Genomic DNA, 19,575 nt, shown 5'->3' with positions numbered 1-19,575 from the left:
CGCGCGTTGTAGGCGAAACGTAACAAGCCCCACGTAATGTGCTGCTGTTACGTATTCCTAAGGATGTATCAAGAGGCCTTCAGCATCCCTCCCCGCCTCTTAGTGATTGCACACCAGGTGCCTGGAGGTGCCACTACGCAGCTTGCAATTATGCAATTGCACAATGGTCCGGGAAGGATGTTGCTTTAAAATACTGCCATTATTGCACATGCTCAGAAATTTACGAGGCTGTTTCGCGTGTACGCTAAAGCTTTCGTACCAGACTCTACGCAAAGTGAAGACGTAAAAGACTCTTCTCTATTAAAGCATCGTTCTGTCAACATGAGACACTCCAAGGAAAGCGCTGATGGCCGAGCAATCTTGACGGACTAACGTCGCGTGCTGGCATCTCCGCAGGCTCACGGCAGGTGGTACACATTGCGGACAAGGCGGTGGATTACAGCGACGAGTTTCGCTTATTCCTGCTCAGTCAGGACGCCGAAGCCACGCTGCCACCGTATGCAGCGACGCTGGTGCGCACTATCGACTTCAGTACTACCGAGGCAGGACTCTGCGACCAGGTACGCAACCCGCAGGACATGTGAGGTGACTGTCGCGATACGTTTAATCACATTTCGCCTTTTGATAACCAATGGAGTTCACTTGAGGCAAAAGTGGTAGGCTAATTCTAAGGTGATCAAGATAACTGAGTGCACGTGCCGTGGAAGTCTAATGGAAGTACACGTTGAAACAACTTTTTCGCCCAAGAGGATGGTAAACCGAATGTATCACAGCACAAGTACGGATATAGGAACGCAGAAGTTTTTCGTTAATCTAATGCGTGTTTGAATACCGCTCCTGTGCGCTGCCGGCACAGCAGTTTGGTGTTGTGGCCTGGAGTATTCCGCTCGTGAGCGGAATGCCCGTAGCTGGCATGCTCAGAATCCTGAAATCCCAAGTACATATCAGTTAATCTGAGCCGAAAACCGAAGCTGTCCACACGTAAGAAGCGTTCACGATAGGGCGACCCACGTTTGTCGACCAATCTCGACGGCCATCAATAGGACGACCTTGATTTCCGTAAACTACAGTTTCGCAAGCGGCTCACGAATAAAGAAACACGATCTATCTACGTATACCCGGCGCTCGCTGAGGTCTGTACATGAAAGACACTTGCCAGCTCTCGCGGGCGCGGTTTTGTGTCCAGTTGTTGCAGGTGGCGTTGCAGGAGGAGAGGCCCGAACTGGAGGAGCGTCGCCAAGCACTGCTCCACGAGGCGGACACACTGCGCCTGCAGCTGTCCGATCTTGACACGCGCCTCTTGGATCTCCTCCTGTCGGGCGACTTTTTGCACAACCAGGAGTTGCGCCAGGCACTGCAGGCATGTGAACAAACTTGATGGCCTAGAGCGCAGCTTACCGAATGACGGTCGATCACCCTACACTCGTTGTTCAGTCCGTCAAGAATTTGCTGCCTTGATAGACGCTTTTTCTTGTCTTAAGGAAGTGCATCTTTCCATGTGCTCTTCTCTTTTTCGCGGTAATTCACCTCAACAATTATGCAAGTCCTCCTTGCTTAAGAGTACCACAAGCTACTTCACTACTTACGAGACAGTGAGACGTCATCAACGCTTTTTAGGAAAATAGTGCGGAGACAGTACACATAGGACAAGAACTACGCAAAACAGAGCGCTGACACACGTAGACGCTTCGTTGTGTCTGCGTATGCCAGCCAGTCCACGTGAACGCATCCTCCGCACCCCGCTGTGATCTTATCCGCGCATGTCGTACTGTTCGTCACGGATACGGTAGCTACCGAGTCAGAAATCGCACGGTGTTGAGCGGCAGCGTATTGAAAGGGCAGAGCGCGCACGAACATTTCCCTCCTACTGCAGGAGGCTAAGGCTAGTGGCGCGCGCGCGGAGACGTCCCTGGCCGAGGCACAGAGGCTGCAGGCGTCGCTGGAGAACGAGCGGGCCGTGTACGAGCCCGTCGCGAGGCTCGGAGCACGCCTCGTAGGACTGCTCGATCCGTTGGCGCGGCTGGGACATACATACCGATGGGGCATGGCTGGACTGGTTGACCTCTTTCGGCGAGCACTGCGACAACCGGTAATTTATAGGAACAGCATGGAGTCGGCTGACTTAAGACTGGAGATCGCTGGGAAAGGCCTTCCTATTTTTAATGGACGTAAATATATATATATATATATATATATATATATATATATATATATATATATATGATAATGTTTTCAATTCACAATCTCGACTTTCTAATAACTCATTTCCGCGTGTTGCTAACACTCCGAAAACAAGAACAACGTAATAGTCACAGCAATGGCTTTAGTTGACAGCAGTTGAGACACAGACACTTGTGCTTATCTAATCGAGCACATGACGAGCAAGAACAGAAATCGAAAAACATGTTCAGGTAAGGGAGCAGACAAGATTTACATTGGCATGTAATTTTCGTAAGCTCCTATGCTTTTAGACTCCACCGTATCATCAAATATTCTGCTCATCGGTCTTTTCCATTGCCGTCGCAACTTACCATGCAGTTATTTCTAGTTAAAGTACTGTTATCATCATCTCGCGTGTGCTTCTTTAAGGGCACTAATGGAAAAAAGAAGGATCTGAAGCTGATCGAGCGCACGTTGGTACACCTTGTCTACGAGTACGCTGCGCGGTCCCTGTTCAAGAAGGATCACCTGACATTTGCCCTGCATCTGATCCACGGTCTGCGTCCTGACCTCTTCAGAGAGAACGTGAGTCTTTCCGCGATGTAAATACAGTCAAGCACCCGTCTGCACGGATGGCATAGGGTTCAGACTGCCTAGAAGTTTGCCACTTCAGGTAACGCGAGCCGATCGAGGCAAAAAGCCCCGATACGCAGTTGTCCAACACGTAACGCTGCGCGAGAGAGATTCTATTGTGACCGATGTGGTACAGCGTCATCTGGATTGACTGTGGTGTAGTATTTCATGTACGTGGGTCCCATCGAAAGCGTATAGCTCATGCCACCATCACTGAATTTCGGAGGGCCGAGCGTAGGCACGAGATGTTTATTGTGCAAAACAGACGCATGGCGATGTTGAGAAAAGATGCTTCAAATACGAGAAAATCTTAATCAACGAAATGAATGAATGAATGAATGAATGAATGAATGAATGAATGAATGAATGAATGAATGAATGAATGAATGAATGAATGAATGAATGAATGAATAAATGAAAGCTTGATCGGTTCCTAGTGAATTGCCCAGGGATACATCAGTCCGGGGTCTACTGATGGACTTTTTCAGGCATTTATAGGTGTAGTCTGTATACTAGGCCGTGTCGGTCGCGCACTAGAGTGCAGCCGTCATTGCATCCGCGCAAGCAACCGGCGAAAGCAGTTCTGGCATATATATTTTGCTGCTATTGTAAGACCTTTGCTACTTAGGCACTCTCTTGACGTGAGCAGGACATCCGTCGAATATTGTTATGGCATCCTGATAACGACTGCCATAGAAGCTAAAGGTTATTTACATCTAAAAAGAATATTAAATTTTCAGTAATGTAGAAACTACGGGACACCACACTCATTGTCTAAGGGACACTGATAGCAACAGCGATTTTGCCCAGTGCCCCTAATTTGACTTCCGAGGTCGACGTCGACGTAGGCTTCCACTTAGTTCTGGATCTCAGCTCCAACTTGGATTTATTCACAGACCACGGCCACACCTCGATTCCATCTCGGGGTTTGGCAGGGCATCCTATATCAGACGACACGTTCGCGTTGGCATATAGTTATCACACGTTCGCGTTTACAACGCTTTACGCAGCGGACGGGCGAGGGGAGGCTTTCTTTTTTTCCACGAATGATGCCGTTGATCGCGCTCGAACAATACTTATTGGTGTCCATATCACACTGTAGCGTAACCAGTAACCAATTGAGTGTGAACGATGCTGAACCATCCTACCATAATACAACCGCTGTGTTGCGCTTCGTATTAGTAGATCAGTTTTTGTTGTAGAAACAAACTGAAAAAAAAAAAGAGACGAGCAACAGAAATGGAATGTCGTAGCCAGTTAGGATGCCAGCTGCCTTCAATCTCCTGCTACATACTCTCCTTTCTAACTATAAGTAATTGTTTCAGCGATAAACACTACACCTACGTTCATATGAGAATAAAAGAAAATGTCGCAGTGGTCTTTATAGCAGACGCAATTTTTAGCCCCGAAGAAGACGGATAATCTTTGTATTTGACATTCAGTTATTGCATCCATCACTAGGAATGGGAATCGCTCACGGGCACTCTGGTGAAGGGCACCACACAGCACACAGAGCAGCGGCCCAGCTGGTTGATCGAGGACCGGTCGGCCGCCCTGTCGCAGCTGAAGGTTCGTGCACCCAAACTGAAGCTAAATTGAAGCTAAACTCTGTTTCACAATGCGCGTATACGCATGCTGTGACACCAGACAACCTGACCTACCTAATTTAACATAACCTAACCTAACCTAACCTAACCTAACCACAGTGCGCAAGTACGCAAGGAACTACGCTCTGGCGCTACATACCATCCGGCGCCTTCGGTACATCATACTACCCTCACTATCCAACACAAATTCATCACAAGTAGTTGCATAGCCAGAAATATTTCTTTCGCAAAAAGCGGTGCAGGGGGGGGGGGGGAGGGGGGAGGGTTGCACACTTGACTGGGAACGGGGAGGAGAAAAAACGAGGAGGATGTCTGGGAAGGCCGCATACTAACACGACATTTCGGGAAGGGGAGAGGGGGATGCACGTGCACGGTGTGCCAGCCCCTGGCTACGCCACTTCACCTCACATTATCTTGACATTGTTTAATTCGGCTGCACCTTACGCTTACAAACTGTGCAGGCAGAGCACGATTTACAGGAGAAGCAAAAAGACCTGAGATAGGGACACTTAAGAGCCAAGAACAAACATGAATTTAGGCTGACAGCGCTTCCTAACACAACCCTATTTTCATCATTTGGAGGAAACAAGTTTATTATAACTGAGAAAACTAAAGCTAAGTTTCTTTTTCTTTCTTTCTTCTTAAATTTAGCGGTCAAGCCTTAGCGCCGGCACGTCATAGTGACGTCACTGATTGAAGAATACCCTCTCGTATTTTGGTAGTTTAGGCGCAGGAAATGCTCTCGAACCTTTCTAATTCGATCAAGTGTCTGGTTCGTTTACAGTTCAATACAATACTTCTTTACCGATGAACAGCCAACTGTAGCCGATTAGACGCTGTCTAAATGCATGACGTCACGACGAGCTGTTGAAGGAACTTGAGGCGTCTCCGCCCGTTTATCGCTTTTCGTTTCTTTTTCTTTTTTCTTTCTTTCGCTTTTATTTCGCGACTTCTTTTGGTTTACCAATCCATCTCTCACAGTAAGAGCTGTAGTCTTGCTATTGAAAAGGCGTAGTTTAGTACGGCTATTCTTTACCTTGGGTAAAAACTCGATTTTCTGATGCAAGTCTGAAGCGCAGGAATCCTCTCATTAGAGAAGAGTTTAACTGATGTTGCATTTCAATTTCAATTTTTCAATTTTCGGTTTATTGCCTCACACAGCAGTTACAAGTTTTTACAAGTACGAAATACAAAAGTAAGTCTCATAGTCAACGACTGTATTGGGACCTGCTGACAAGGTCAAATGTTGAGAGGAACGACTATACGACAGCAAAGTAAAGAAAAATCAGGACATTAGTATCTATGGGTATAAAAGTAGGACAAAGATAAGAGAAAACAAGTTGAGCACAAATGTATTTTTAAAAAATAAAGCAACAAAAACAACAAATAAAGTACTTGAAGAAAAAACAGCGCTGCAAAGGACGCGGACTACAAGAAAAACATGTACGAAGGACAGGCGCTGTCCGTTGTAGATGTTCTTTTAGTCCGCGTCTTCGTAGCACTGTTTTTTTCTTCAAGTATGTTAAACCAACTCGCCCACACCAAGCTCCTGCTGCAACAAATAAAGGTGTGCGAGTAACCACATATGTAAATAAAGTTTTAACTACAAGCTCTTAACAAGAAGAAAGTAGAGTGCTAACATATACAAAAATCGTCTCAAAGGCATTATGACACACAGCAAGCAAAAAGAAAAAAAAAGCCTACAGACAATTAGAACAAAATAATCAAAAATATTTTGAGATAATTTTATATCTTTATAATGTTTTACACTCTTTTATAACTAATGGCAAGGAGTTCCACAATGAAAAACAAGGAAGACGAAAGGTGAATTTACCTTAACTGGTGCGCACTTTAGGCAACGTACTGTAACAGAGAAAGCTGAATTACACCAGCTGTAGGAAACAAAATTTTGATTTGAGGCCCCTCATAATTTTTTACGAAACTGTCGAAAATCACAGCTTAAAGAAAAAAGCTTTACAAAACCGTAACTCTGCAGCAAAAACACAGATCGCAGTTTCCTACAATTTCATCGGGTAAAGCATCTGAAGCTCACAAATTTGATGCCCGAGTTCGCGGCTCCTGTGGAATGATTAATATGTTTACGAGAATTTTACAAAAGTCCTACCTCACGAAATAGTGGTATATTTCACAGCTGCGTATAATTCATCAATTTTGTCTGCCTTAGATGTCGCAATAGGTGAAGCCTATGGAAATGGGACAGCATTCCTAATTTTTTTTTTTTTTCGGAGTTACAGAGTTGTAAACTTTATGCCTCAATATTCTTTCCCTTTATTTTCCCCGCGATTTTCACCAGATCTTGTAATGAAGTTGACAGACTAAATAACAAACCTACTTTGTACAGGCGGAACTTTTTTTTTCTTCTTCTTTTAGATGCAACAAACTTCTTCAAAGTCGGTACAGTGGCTGCCGACAAAAACCATTTCTCCCGTTCCAATGCATTTAGAAACTACTGAGGTAGAGCGTTGTTCTAACCCAATATTCCTGTTTTTTTTTTTTTTTTTTAAAGCCGCGTAATCCATGGTTCCTGGTACATATCGGTGGTCAACGCAGGCCACGCTGGGCCCCGAGCTGTGGTCCGCGCTGCGTCTCGAAGAGGCGTCCCTGTGGCAACCATTCGCCCGAAGCGGCCACTGTGAGGAGCAGCTGCCCGAGCACGCAACGCGTTGTTTGAGCCCGTTCCAGCAGGCGCTGTTGGTGCAGTGCCTGCGGCCCGACCGGGCGCTCTCGGCGTTGGGCCGCTTCGCCTGCCGTGCTCTCGGTGAGTGGGCAAATTGGCACCGGATCATCCAAACACGGAAGAAGCACGCTTGAAAGTGCAACTGATGCTTTCCGAAAGGGCGGATGCCAACAGAAAATTCCCCCAGATCTGCGCTAACCGTTACCAAACTAACACTGTAAACAGCCTCTTCGAGAATTTCTTCCATCGAAGGTAATTTGTCTGTTCGCGATCCCTCAATGGTTAAATGCCTTCACTAAAATCGCGGAGGCAACGGCGAGGCACGACCGCGGCGTTTCTCTGCTCGTGCCGTCTGACTTGTAGCGCTGCGGTGTCTTCTAGCGAGCGCCACGCTACCGATAAGTAAAGTCCTGGCCTCCGAGATCCGGTTATGGAGCAGCCCGCTGCAGCGTAAATTTTGGAGGCCATATTCCAGTTAGCTATAGGCTAATCAGTACTGCGTTTTACGACTGTCGGAACGCTCGGCCCTGACGCCTGGGATCCAGGTTCTATTTCTGGTGGAAATCAGATTTGTTTTCATCGTGCGGCTGTCATCGTGCACGCTGCTGCATTCCTAAGAACGGTGCAGCGTGACAGTAGACATATATTTGTTGTAAAGATTGGTGCGTGCGGAAATAAAATCAGAACCGGGTGGTGCGCTGCATATTCGGGCTCTAAATTGCAAGTATGCAATGCAATGCCATTCGCAGGACTGCATGGCCTTAATCCCGGTGCTGTACCCTTACAACGACTGCTGCAAGACGGCGGGCGTCCGCTCTTGCTAGTCACTGCTCCTGGGGCGGACCCTGGTCAAGAACTACGCGATGCCGCTCAGGGACGACTACAACAGGTGCGCGCTGCTCGCCACAGAACAAATGCAAAACCTTGGTAAAACTTATTGGTTGTGGCTAGAGTTCATTATATTAAGGCATGTGATTATAAAGACTATGCGTTCTTAACTAGGCATTAGGCCGTTAAGTGACGTGAACAAAAACACTAGGGTGCTCAACAACGTACAATCAAAGCAAAGTCAAGAACAAAGAACGCAAATATGCGAGACGCCCTGCGTGATCGGGTGCGCCATGCAAGCTTGATGGCTCGCTTGAACAGAGAGCACGTTTCCGCGTTTCCGTCGGCCATTGGAACGTAGGCTATACGTCGGAGTCGTAATGTGTGCCACGATCTGGCGCAGGTCTTTCTTGGCCGGGGAGCGCAGCAGCAGCAGGCGGCCCAGGATGCGCTGCGACGTTACTCCCAGACGAATACCTGGCTGTGGCTGGCCAATCTTCATCTGGCCACGCAGTGGTTACCTTTCCTGGCACAGGTTTGTGCGAACTGCCAGTAGGAGTGCGTTCGTGCGTGCGTGTGCGTGTGCGTGTGCGTGTGTGTGTGTGTGTGTGTGTGTGTGTGTGTGTGTGTGTGTGTGTGTGTGTGTGTGTGCGCGCGCGTGCGTGCGTGCGTGCGTGCGTGTTATTTTATTGTTTTATTGGTCCTAGCTAGAAAACAGTCAAACTAGTAGGTATTTCATTGAGAGGATTGTGCTTTATAGGAACGTGCTTAAGAGAAAGCTTAATCTCGGTGTCATCTCCAATTTCCCTATCGAGGTACATGAGAAACGCAAAACTTCAGTCTCTATAGACAACCTTTCAGCCGATTTAAATGAAATTTGTTGCACTGGATAGAGAAAGTTAAATTCTACTGTTGGAAGTAGATTCGGCGAACTAAAAACAGAAGATTTGCCATTTAGCACGAACACTAAATATATATGACTTCCTATGGCAAGTAAAGTTTTGTGTGATTACACATTTCGAAAGTACATATACTATAGAGACTTCGAACAAGAGGCTTCACGAAATAGCGTGAATATTAAGTAGTATAACTTGTTGTCGCAAGTAAAATAACATGGGCCGCCGCTTAAACAATGCAGGAGTTGGCGCGACTGGAGAAGAACCCGGAGTTCCGGCTCTGTCTGAGCACGGAACCGCACCCAGCCCTCCCGAGCGCGCTGCTAAAGGCCTGCCTCACCGTCGTGTACGAGGCATGTACAGAACATTTCTGCAGTATGTTTCATATTATGATGTTATGCATTGATGGATGCAATAAAACCCGTTTGGTAGCCTATATGCAACGCTATTGCTTACCTCTGAGTGCAGATTTCCTTACACCGCAAAGGCTTGCGATATCTATGTTGCTACAGCTGAAACGCTAATTAAGTAAATGACGCAACACCGATTTACTTGGAAGCTCAGCTGATGAATATATTGTGTTCGTTCCCGCATCCTTAGTGACAAGAACTACTGCACAGATAATCACACTATATATAGTTACACATACAGTAGCGGCTCAGTTCTACATGCATGTCCATTTGTCCTGTTGATCACGCATGCAGACACTGGTAATTTTAACCGTTTGTCTCCCGAATTTAACTCTTCTTTCATCTGATTGCTTCACATAAAAAAAGGGACTCTGGGCTTGATTTGCTTCATGTCATACCCTTACACGACTCCACTCCAAACCGCGCGCGCAGCCGCCAGCCGGAGTGCGCAGGAGCATGCGGCGTACGTACGACGCCTGGGGCCCCTCTGCGCTCAACGGCGCCAGCCTCCTGTGCGCGCAGGCCCTCTTCGCGCTCGCCTGGCTGCACGCAATCCTGCAGGAGCGGCTGTCGTACGTGCCCCAGGTACACACCTTCCCTATGAAATTTTATTTATTTATTTATTTATTTCACCTTCACGTGGCAACACGAAGGCCATGAGGGGATGCTGTAGACAAAGGACTCCGCAATATATTTGATCGCGCGATCAGCTCTCTAACCGGCACAGAAATCGCAGCAACTTCAGAGTTTACATGCCACTCGCATCGGAATGCGGTCGCCGCGACCGGGAATCGAACCCGAGACCACGTGCGTGCTTAATAGCAGAACGCCACAGCCGCGATGGGCGTTTACAAGCATAAGCTTGGAGACGCGCATTGCGAAACTGTTTCAGGAGTGTGTGGTGACAGCTAGCGCTCCCGCACACTTCAAGCTCGCGTGACGCTCTTCGACAACCCAAACGAACAAGGTAGCATGCGCCGCCCACACGTACAGCTCTTCTTGGCGATGTCGACACGACCCATACTATGCCTCTGCTCCACGAGCCGTCGACGGCGACTCCGCCCATCTCGCATCGTGAGCGTGCAAGCTGTACATGCATTAGCAGCTGAATCGAGCAGCGACGCCCACCTGCCTAAAGTGCAATCGAGAAATCGATAGATTTGCCTCGTGCATGTGCTCCTGACCGTAGTCGATGGCTTCTCCGGCGGCACGCTGGAATTGTCCGTTTGTCATAGCATACTGCCACCACCCCCCCACCCCCCACCCCAAAAAAAGCGCTTGCTGTCTCCAAGTGGATTACTGATTCGGAAACCCATGCCTGCAGTAAGCTAGTTTCCAGGGAACTCGGTAACGACGAGTGGGCGTTGGCGAGCAACTGCTCGCAAAAAGAAAGGCAAACCGTGCAATCCGCGGGAAGTACCTTCTCATACTCTCGTTGCACAATTATTACAATTTCCTTGCTTAGCAGCAATCTATAAAGAAAGCAAGAAAGCTCGCCCGTCAGTCGCGTGTACCAGGCGCTCTATACAGACCATTAAGAAGAGGCATTGTGGTGCAGTCAGCATGGGTTGTAATTTGCATTGCCACGCCTCATTATAAGTACGGTACTCGTTAACTTGGCCTAACAAGAAAAAAAACACAAGCAAAACAAATATAAAGACAAGGTCGAGAAGTAAACTGCAAGGGCAGAGTTATACAGTAAACGTGCGCATATATGCTAGTTACATGACAACTAGACATTCATCGCCACCATCAGCAGCAGTAACACCCCACTTGAAGTAAACTGTAGGGCCAAAGCCTTTTCCAGATTCCCATTACGTCAGTTCTGAAAATTACCCGGATTTTACACAGCACACTTAAACGAATAAAAAACTGTATTGTCACGTAGTAGTGACGGCGAAAAAACACAGCAGCAGAACTGTGAATAGCTTAATTAACTTGTTATTGGGCAGACCTGTGCCCACAAAAGTAAGTTACACTCACAGCACAACGATAGCGGCGAACGCAATCAGCGATCGTCGAAAATATGATCAGCGGGTCAAGCACGTCGGTTTTTATACATCTCTCGTCGAAGGTTCTAGTGTACTCGCTGGTGCCCGCGTGGTTTTTGAACTATACTAATCAATTCATGTCGCGCGTGCAATCTGATAATACAAGGTTCGGCGAGGTCATACACAAAAGACAGAATGACCAACATTCGCGTGAGTTACAAATCATGCAGGCACGTCTTGCGCTGAGGAATAACGTTTAACATCTGTTATCCGGTGCACAGCGGTCACCGGAGAAAGATAAACAACTACACGTGTCAGTATACAGCACTACCCACCCAGCCAATGACTTTATATTAAACGTCGAGTCGAATACAAATGCCTCATTGTGTTCAGGACGATGATCAAAACGAGAACAAGGTCAAAGCAGGAGCCAACGTTTCGACCAGTGAACTTTTCTTCAAGGCGCCATATGCTTTCCTCGCCACAGCATATATATATATAGTGTTCAGCGCATTTGTTCTTTGTTCTATTTGGGCCAAGAAGGCTGGCCTAGCTAAATCCACGTTATACAGTTCTGCTTCAGCCGATGTCCACCGTGTGCGCATCTCGTAAAGCGACAAAACATCTGCCCCGCAGCTCGTGGAAGTGGCACCGCAGATCCCAAACTAAGACCCCCGCCTATAGCTAGCCCAACTTTTCGCAGGGCTGGACCAAGCGCTACGACTTCAGCGAGGCCGACCTACGCGCTGGAGCGGATGCCGTGCGGAGGCTATGCGGCCGCAGCGGCGGCGGTAGCAGCAGCGGACCTGGTCCCTGGGAGACTCTGCGTGGTCTGTTTGAGCTGTCCGTGTACGGGGCGCATCTGGACGACCCGTTCGACCGGCGGGTACTGGGTGCCTACGTGCGCCAGTATTTCGACCAGAGCACGCTGCCCGGCAGCGATCGCAAGGAGCCGGCACAGCTGGCCCAGGGAGTCCGCGTGCCCACGTCGACCAGCCTCCAGGTGTCGTACTAAACACCAATAGATATAGTTATTGTTCGAGGGATTATTGGTCGTGCGACAGTTGATTAGTCAACTGCTTGCTCCTAATGCACCCAGGTACTGCGTGATGCCATCGGTCAAAAGGATGTTCGGCATCCGCCGACATGGCGTGGCCATGAGTGGCGCTGACTAACACTCTTCGGGTTAGACTTTGAACACATGTACATAAATAAATATCCAAGAATGTGAACGTGGGAACAGCCGCCGCCGTAACGCATGCTAATGCGTAGGTTGTGGGTCCGACTCCCGCCGGCGGCAAGTTGTTCTTTTGTGCAGTTTTATTTCCCCTTAGCATATGATTTCGACGCTTGAATTAAGAACTATATACAAATAATTTTCATCCTTGGCTTCGTTATCTGTCGACTTTATATGATTATGACTAGAAAAAACGTTACTGCAGAAACTCGCTAATGGGACTTGTCAGACAGTGCATAAGCATTCTTTCCAGTCCCTCCTATAATATTTATCAGTAGTCATACGTAGTCATGAGGCATTTTTATATATACGCCCATAGGACCCCATGAGGAGCGCATAGCGTCACGCGTTACAGACAGACGGACGGACAGATTTCCGAGGGTATAGTAGCCCTAGAATGCTTGCGCATTCAAATTGGGGCCCTCTTTTCCCCCCTCTTCTCCTTGTTCTATCGAATTCCTTTAATCTGTGATGTGGCGGCGTGGAATTGGATTCTGTGGTTTTACGTGCCAAAAAGCAGGATACGATTATTAGGCACGCCGTAATGGGGGACTCCGGATTAATTTTTACCACTTGTGATTTTTTAGCATGCACCCAGTGCACGGTACCCGGGCGTTCTTGCATTTCGCCATCATCGAAATGCGGCTGGCACGGCCGGGATTCGATTCTGCGCGCTCGGGCTTAGCGGCGCAACGCCAGAGCAACTACGTTACCACGGCCGGTGTGTCGGTGTGACACCATGGGTGTGTAGTTATTAAGCGAACGTTCACTGCAATTCATACTGCCAATAAAGCTATGAGCCTTACTTGACGTAATATTCTAATATCTTGCTATAGTAGTCAATGCAACCCGCCGCGGTTTCTTAGTGGCTATGGTGTTGGGCTGCTAAACACGAGAGGTCGCGGGATCGAATCCAGGCCACGGCGGCCGCATTTTGATGGGGGCGAAATGCGAAAACACCCCTGTTCTTAGATTTAGGTGCACGTTAAAGAGCCCCATACCTATCATACCTTACCACTCGACATACCTTACCGAGTCCCCCATTACGGCGTGCCTCATAATCAGATCGTGGTTTTGGCACGTAAGACCCCTTAATTTATTTATTTTTTAGCAGTCAGCGCATCGCTCTTCAGACGAAACTGTGATAAGGAGACGCGCATTCCGGCTACCGCAGGCGCACATACAGCTTATCGAGCAGCTCCCGGACGAAGATCCTGGTGGCTACCTAGGACTGGCGGCCAACGTGGAGGGATCGGTACAGCGACTCGGTGCCCTGTCCCTGGTTGCCGAGCTGCGTCGTTTGCAGGCTGGGGCAGGCGGCTCTCGGCAGGCTGCTGGAGCGGATCAACTAGCACCGCTGCTCAGCCTCTGGAAGAGCTTGCACCAGGTACGCGTTGTCGAGGCAAACGCACTTTGTCACGCCGAACGAAGAAATCTTGACCGTGCTCCGAAAATTTGAGGAACGACTTAAGCGGCGGCCGGTGACGATTTGCGCACATTATCATATTCGATTTTCGATGTTGTCCGTCGTACAAATTAATGCGCGTCCTTGTATATGTTAGTCATATACGAGTATGTAAGAACACTATTGGTCCTATACGTGCACATGATCCCTCGCGCGTTCGTTTTACAGGCATGGTAACCTAGACCGCCATTCTAGTCGTTACAACGTATGACCTGTCACGTTGCCACGACTGCAGGAAAACAGAAACGCATATTTACCGAAATAACGTACTCAACTTAGAAGATGTAAATGATGGCGGCACTTTCTTCAAAGGAAAAGCACGACATTAGCGTCGTGTAGGACGGTTTTCTGCATTTAGATCACGAGTTGATGTTGTTACGTGGAAGTATACGCAGGGCGCGGCGCTATTTACGCAGAGTACAAGGCCGACAGGAAGCACTGATCAGCAACTGTCGTTTCTCGACTATATATGGCACCCTCTCAACGCGACTGCAGACGAAGGATCTGGTGATAAGAAACGCAATGAAAAAGCATTGAACATTTAAAATACATAAATATAAAATATAAATACAAGAGCAATCGTTTTTAACATTACGACCATAACGCTCGCGCTCATGTCATCAAATGCTCTTGCTGCTGCAGCTGTTGTCATTTCTTTACTGCCCTGCGACAATGATTTGGTGATAAAGTTAACAAACAGGAAATCAATATCACTAGAACAGCACAAGGGTGTAACAGCACGGTTGCCACTGGTAAGGTATGTGGTAGCGATATCAAAGGTATGTGGTAGCGATATCGTAGCGCGAGCTCGGTTTCCTTAATTTGCGACACTATAATCAAGGCCAGGTGCATCGGTGGCGTAGAGGTAGAACACCCGCCTCGCGTGTAAGAGGTCCGTGGTTCGAATCCCGGTGCCGCGCAATTTTCCACCGGATTAAAAAAAAATCCGCGTATTGATAAAATTGCATAAACAGGCCTGGAATGTGGCCTGATCGCGGTGACCAGATCCGGTAACGCACTCCCTCACCAGAGCAGGATTGGCCACCCTGGTGCAGTACTTGGCCACAACCTCCTATATGAACACAACGATGATGAATCAAGGCCGCGAGTCGAAATGAGTCCGAAGCAACTCTTGCTGTCGGGCCAATGATAATGCCATGTGGCGGGCGGACCCAGGGCGGTGTGCAGGCGCCGCCGGCTGACGACGGCAACGAAGAGGAGGAAGAAGATGCCGTGGCCAGCTTCCTGCGCCAGGAGCGCGCGCACGCGGCCAAGCTGGTGCACCAGGTGCACTCGACCCTGGCCGCCGTGAGCCGGGCGCTGCGCCAGGCGAGCTGCTCGCTACCGGAAGCCGCCTCGGCGCTGACCAACCACACGGTGAGCGACAACTGCAACGTCACTGCCTCGCGCCGCGAACCGCCAAAATTCTTTTTTCCCGGCAATAAATAAAGGCGGAGTCGACTGTGGCTACGGTTGCGGACGCGTCTAGACGCGCTCTTACCGACTCTGGACCGAGTTAGCGACCAGCCGCAAGGCGTGCACGACAGAGACGGAATGGATCGCTGGACGCCTGCTATATACTGTATATACTATAGTATATACAGTATATAGTATATATATAGTATATACTGTATATTCAAGCGTGCAACCTGAACCAAAAATAATTCCACCTGTAAGTGTGCCTTCACAGCATTAAGAGGTACTTTGGTGTGAAGCCGCACCTAAAGACAAAATTGAAGGCTCCGAAATTACCGAAAACCTGAGTCCTTAAAATGATGCTGTGCCTCCCAATGAATACTCCCGGAAAAAAAAAAACATATTGTGCGAACGGAAGGTGTCAGGAGTACACCCTCCATAAGCGTTCATGTCACATTTTCAGTGGGTACGACGCCGGCATCGCGATTGCGTGAAGACATAACCAGTGCCTAAAGGGTAGAGACAACTCAGAGAACTGATCCACGTGCATCAGCCGCGTGTAATGGCACATTTTAATAAACTTCGCACTCACCGTGTTGAACAACGAGCTTGGAAATATGGCTCATATGCTCACAGACACGTGCACTACCAGCGGAATATGTCTATTCACCAAGATCAAAGCATGGTTTTGAGCCCTGCATGCGCTGGCGTAAAGCCATAGCTGTCTCCAACAGAAAGAGCTGAACACGCAAATAGGTGTTGCAGAAGTATTCCGTTACGCTAGTTGGTTTGTACTGAACAAAAATAGTACTGCGGAAAATGCAAGGGCAGAAAGCTATCCTATCCTATATTTGTTCCGTCTTTCTTCGCGCCCTTCTTTCTAAAAAAAGAAAAAAAAGAAACAATCTGGGGTTTTACAAGCACGCCGTAGTGGGGAGACTCCGGGTTAATTTCGACTACCTGGTGTTTTTTAACGTGCACCCAATGACGGTACACAAGCGTTTTCGCTCCGCCCTTCTTGTATATTGAGCAGAACGTTACTAGCATGTCTGCTGGATTTTTCTTTGTGAAGACAATTGTTTTAGGTTGTCTTTGCCTGAATTCGAACACTGTTATGCGTCGTCATTTGGGCACAATGCGCACGAGCGCCATCTTCCTTTTCCTCCTCTCCCGTGGTTTGTAATTAAGGGCATCAGTTAAACACAGTATTTCATGTCATTGTATAAGTTAGACTAACTAATATGTTGGCCACTGTGGCTTAGTCAAAATGTCACTAGTCTCTCGCATGCTTAATAGTGGGTTCTGATGCAGATTCCCGATGCATGGCTCTCTCTGTGGTCTGGAGGCCGGCAGTGGGTGCCAGAGGCGTACCTGCGTGCTGTGGCAGGTCGCGCACATGCCTTGGCCCAGTGGCACTTTGGACAAGGCCAGCAGCTGCACCTGGGCCAGCTGCTGCGACCGGGGGCCTTCCTCAGCTCCTGGCGCCAGCAGACCGCTCGGTATGAGTTGCCTTCTTTAAATAGCGACTCACTATGTCTGGGCATTTACAAACAAGCAAGTGCGGTGCGTAGATGACGCGGTGAAAATCGTGTCGGCAAGATATTACACACATATACATCACAGAGAATCGCTGGCAATTCAAACGCAGGCATGCGATGCCCACTCTCAAAGCATCCAGCTTCCTCGCCATATAGGAGACGTCATCACAGCTTATGCCCTACCCTGTCAATGGTACCTGTACCTGATCTGTCCCTTTTACACCATATCCGAACTCCATGAATGGTTAACACTTTGCAACAGCCTCCAGGCATGTAGGCAATTGCACTCAAAGCAACACACATATGGGTGGCACTTAGACAGCCAACGTTTTCGTTCGCCATCTCTGTCGTTCAGCGCTACCATGCTTTCTAATATGCCATAGCTAATGTTACCAGTACGCCTAAAGAATGTGCGGTGTGTCCGCCAACAGAGGCAGGATTAATAGTTTTTATTATTTTTCCAGTTTGAGGGCACCTTTACAGACCATAATTATGTACCATAGTGCCACGGATTTCCCTTCAAAAGTTTCAATAACAAAAACTGCCTGGCATGCTGCAGCTCAGCGTGGCCACCTATGTGTAGCCTTTCTCAATGCGTCTTTTGTTAGGACTGGGAAGTCTTTTACAGCTGACTGGGTGTCGTGTGATTGTTCGTCGAGTGCATGTGACAATCGCACACAGGCAAATGGGCATGGCTGTGGACGAGCTTCAGCTGGAGGCATGGTGGGAGGCGGGAGAGGACAGGCCCCCTCTCTGGGCAACCCTGGTGGGTCTTCAATGTGAGGGGGGCCTCCTGGAGGATACACGACTTCGCCCCTGCCGTCCCGGCGCCCCCAGCGTACTGCCTGTGCCCCCCTGCTCCGCTGCATGGATGCGCAAGGCAAGCGTCGTGTTTGCTTAGGTTTTCTTGTGTACATAAGGCAATGGAACTAAACTCGGGCTGGTGGAATGACTTTCTCGATGCCGTTATGTTATGCTCATCATGCATAACTGTCCTGCTATGCATACCGTAAAGTCAATATAAAACATTGTTGAATCGCTTTGACGTGGTAGACATTACATAAACTTGAAATCCTCAGATCAATATAACATGTCATACGCAACAATAAAAGGCTGCTATGCCACTCTTAACTATCTGCCATACCTTCATTAAGCCAATGCTAGGCCACTACACAAGAAAATTACTTCAGTTCAAAGCATGTTATCTTCAAAGCACTGCACATAATGCAGTCAGTAGTACAATGGCAGCTGAATGGGTTGGCACTCATTTTTGTAGTGCTGTATATAGACAGCAAGAGGGTCATTACTTTGTATAGTATGTTGCGTGCTTCAAGCATGCTAGTTGTGGTTACATGTCATGCAAATATATGCCAGAGATATTTTTATAACCGCCATTACTGCAGCTGAACATGTACTGGAGCCACTGTTGTACAGCTTTAACGCAATTTCATCAGAGCTATATTACAGTTTCCCCCCATCTCTGCCTCAGTAGACACTGTTTTACAACTGTAACAGTAGGCAATGCTACCAGTGTTAAATAGCAGTTTCCTGAAAGCAGATCTAAAACATGATTGTTCGGTTTGTATATTTAACATGAAGAAGCATATCCAGCTTCATGGCAGCCCTTACATAATAAGAAAAATCTAGATTCTCATTACCCACCATCCTTATTCCGTAGATTGCCTCCTGTGTCTTGTTGTTGCTGGTAGAATTGGTAGAACTTCTCATAAATTCGGTATCAGCAACACACATCATTGCTTTTAGATCCTAACGGGTGAACTTTTAAAAGTCTAACTAAAGTGTTGTACAGTCTCAAACAAGACTTCAAATGTTTGGATTATGTGCAGGGCACCCGGAAGCACTCTGGATGCTCAGTGGTGAGCCTGGCAGTGTACACCAACACGGAGAGGCAAGAGCTGGTTGCCACCCTGTCTGTGCCTTGCGAAGGAAGCCCGGAACAGTGGCTGCTCAGTGGTGCTGCTCTTTTCTTATCCACATTAGACTAGGAAAAACAATGCTGAGGTGAAAAATAATGGACTCCTTATTTTGCAAATGTGAAATAAATGTTATTTACAACAATTTCGACTGTTTGCATGCCTTTTATGAAGATCTCTGTGATGAGTAGGACAGCAAACTGGATGCTTTTCCAGTCAACCTTTGTAAGTTTCCTCACTTCATAATCTCTCACTGCGTGATGTTCACAGCTAGAACAGCAGTCACATGCATGTTGTAAGTAAATAAGAAGGGTGATCATGGAGACGTGTTGAGATGAAAATGAATCTTGCATGGTGAACTGAGCAGTTACCGTGAGGAAAAAAAAAAGAAGAAAGAAAGCACAGTAGCCATGTGGGGCCGAACAATGGTGATGGAAAGACTGAGGGAGTCAGGGTCTACCAGTGACTGAGTCAGGTGCAGGGACCAAGCGTCAACTCTTGTCAAGCTATATATCAGTACACTCTGTGTAGTTTCTAGGGCCAGCTATCTTTCAGTGTGCTGTGTCGCTGCTCTGCAGCCCTTGCCTATCACCATCGCTTCGACGTGCTGGTGAACTGCACAGCACATTTTAATGAGTCTCTCATCACATAAACATTGCGAATCTTGCAAAACACACCAGAATGCTTACGTCATTTCATTCTTTAGCTCTTAACTATTGTAAATCATATTAATGGACTGTTTCTGCTCTGTGTGTTGATTTT

General features: G+C 47.8%; 1 protein-coding gene across 1 annotated transcript in view; it reads left to right on the top strand.

Annotated features, from left to right (window-relative positions):
- Positions 1-19,208, top strand: part of btv (dynein cytoplasmic heavy chain beethoven) — an 81,138-nt gene extending 61,930 nt beyond the window's left edge. The window contains exons 48-63 of the mRNA XM_072287594.1: positions 397-560; positions 1,187-1,360; positions 1,874-2,089; positions 2,590-2,745; positions 4,255-4,362; positions 6,972-7,179; positions 7,848-7,987; positions 8,330-8,461; positions 9,065-9,175; positions 9,665-9,817; positions 11,927-12,226; positions 13,635-13,847; positions 15,102-15,302; positions 16,653-16,840; positions 17,561-17,759; positions 18,727-19,208. Of these exons, the coding sequence (XP_072143695.1) occupies positions 397-560; positions 1,187-1,360; positions 1,874-2,089; positions 2,590-2,745; positions 4,255-4,362; positions 6,972-7,179; positions 7,848-7,987; positions 8,330-8,461; positions 9,065-9,175; positions 9,665-9,817; positions 11,927-12,226; positions 13,635-13,847; positions 15,102-15,302; positions 16,653-16,840; positions 17,561-17,759; positions 18,727-18,885 (2,822 nt within the window). The 3' untranslated portion in view covers positions 18,886-19,208. The remainder of the gene's footprint in view (positions 1-396; positions 561-1,186; positions 1,361-1,873; positions 2,090-2,589; positions 2,746-4,254; positions 4,363-6,971; positions 7,180-7,847; positions 7,988-8,329; positions 8,462-9,064; positions 9,176-9,664; positions 9,818-11,926; positions 12,227-13,634; positions 13,848-15,101; positions 15,303-16,652; positions 16,841-17,560; positions 17,760-18,726) is intronic.
- The last annotated feature ends 367 nt before the right edge of the window (positions 19,209-19,575 follow it).

This window comes from Dermacentor andersoni, chromosome 4 (genome assembly GCF_023375885.2).
Source record: "Dermacentor andersoni chromosome 4, qqDerAnde1_hic_scaffold, whole genome shotgun sequence".
Lineage (NCBI taxonomy): Eukaryota > Metazoa > Arthropoda > Arachnida > Ixodida > Ixodidae > Dermacentor > Dermacentor andersoni.
Note: the sequence above shows the minus strand (reverse complement) of the source record. Positions and strands in the feature narration are given on the sequence as shown.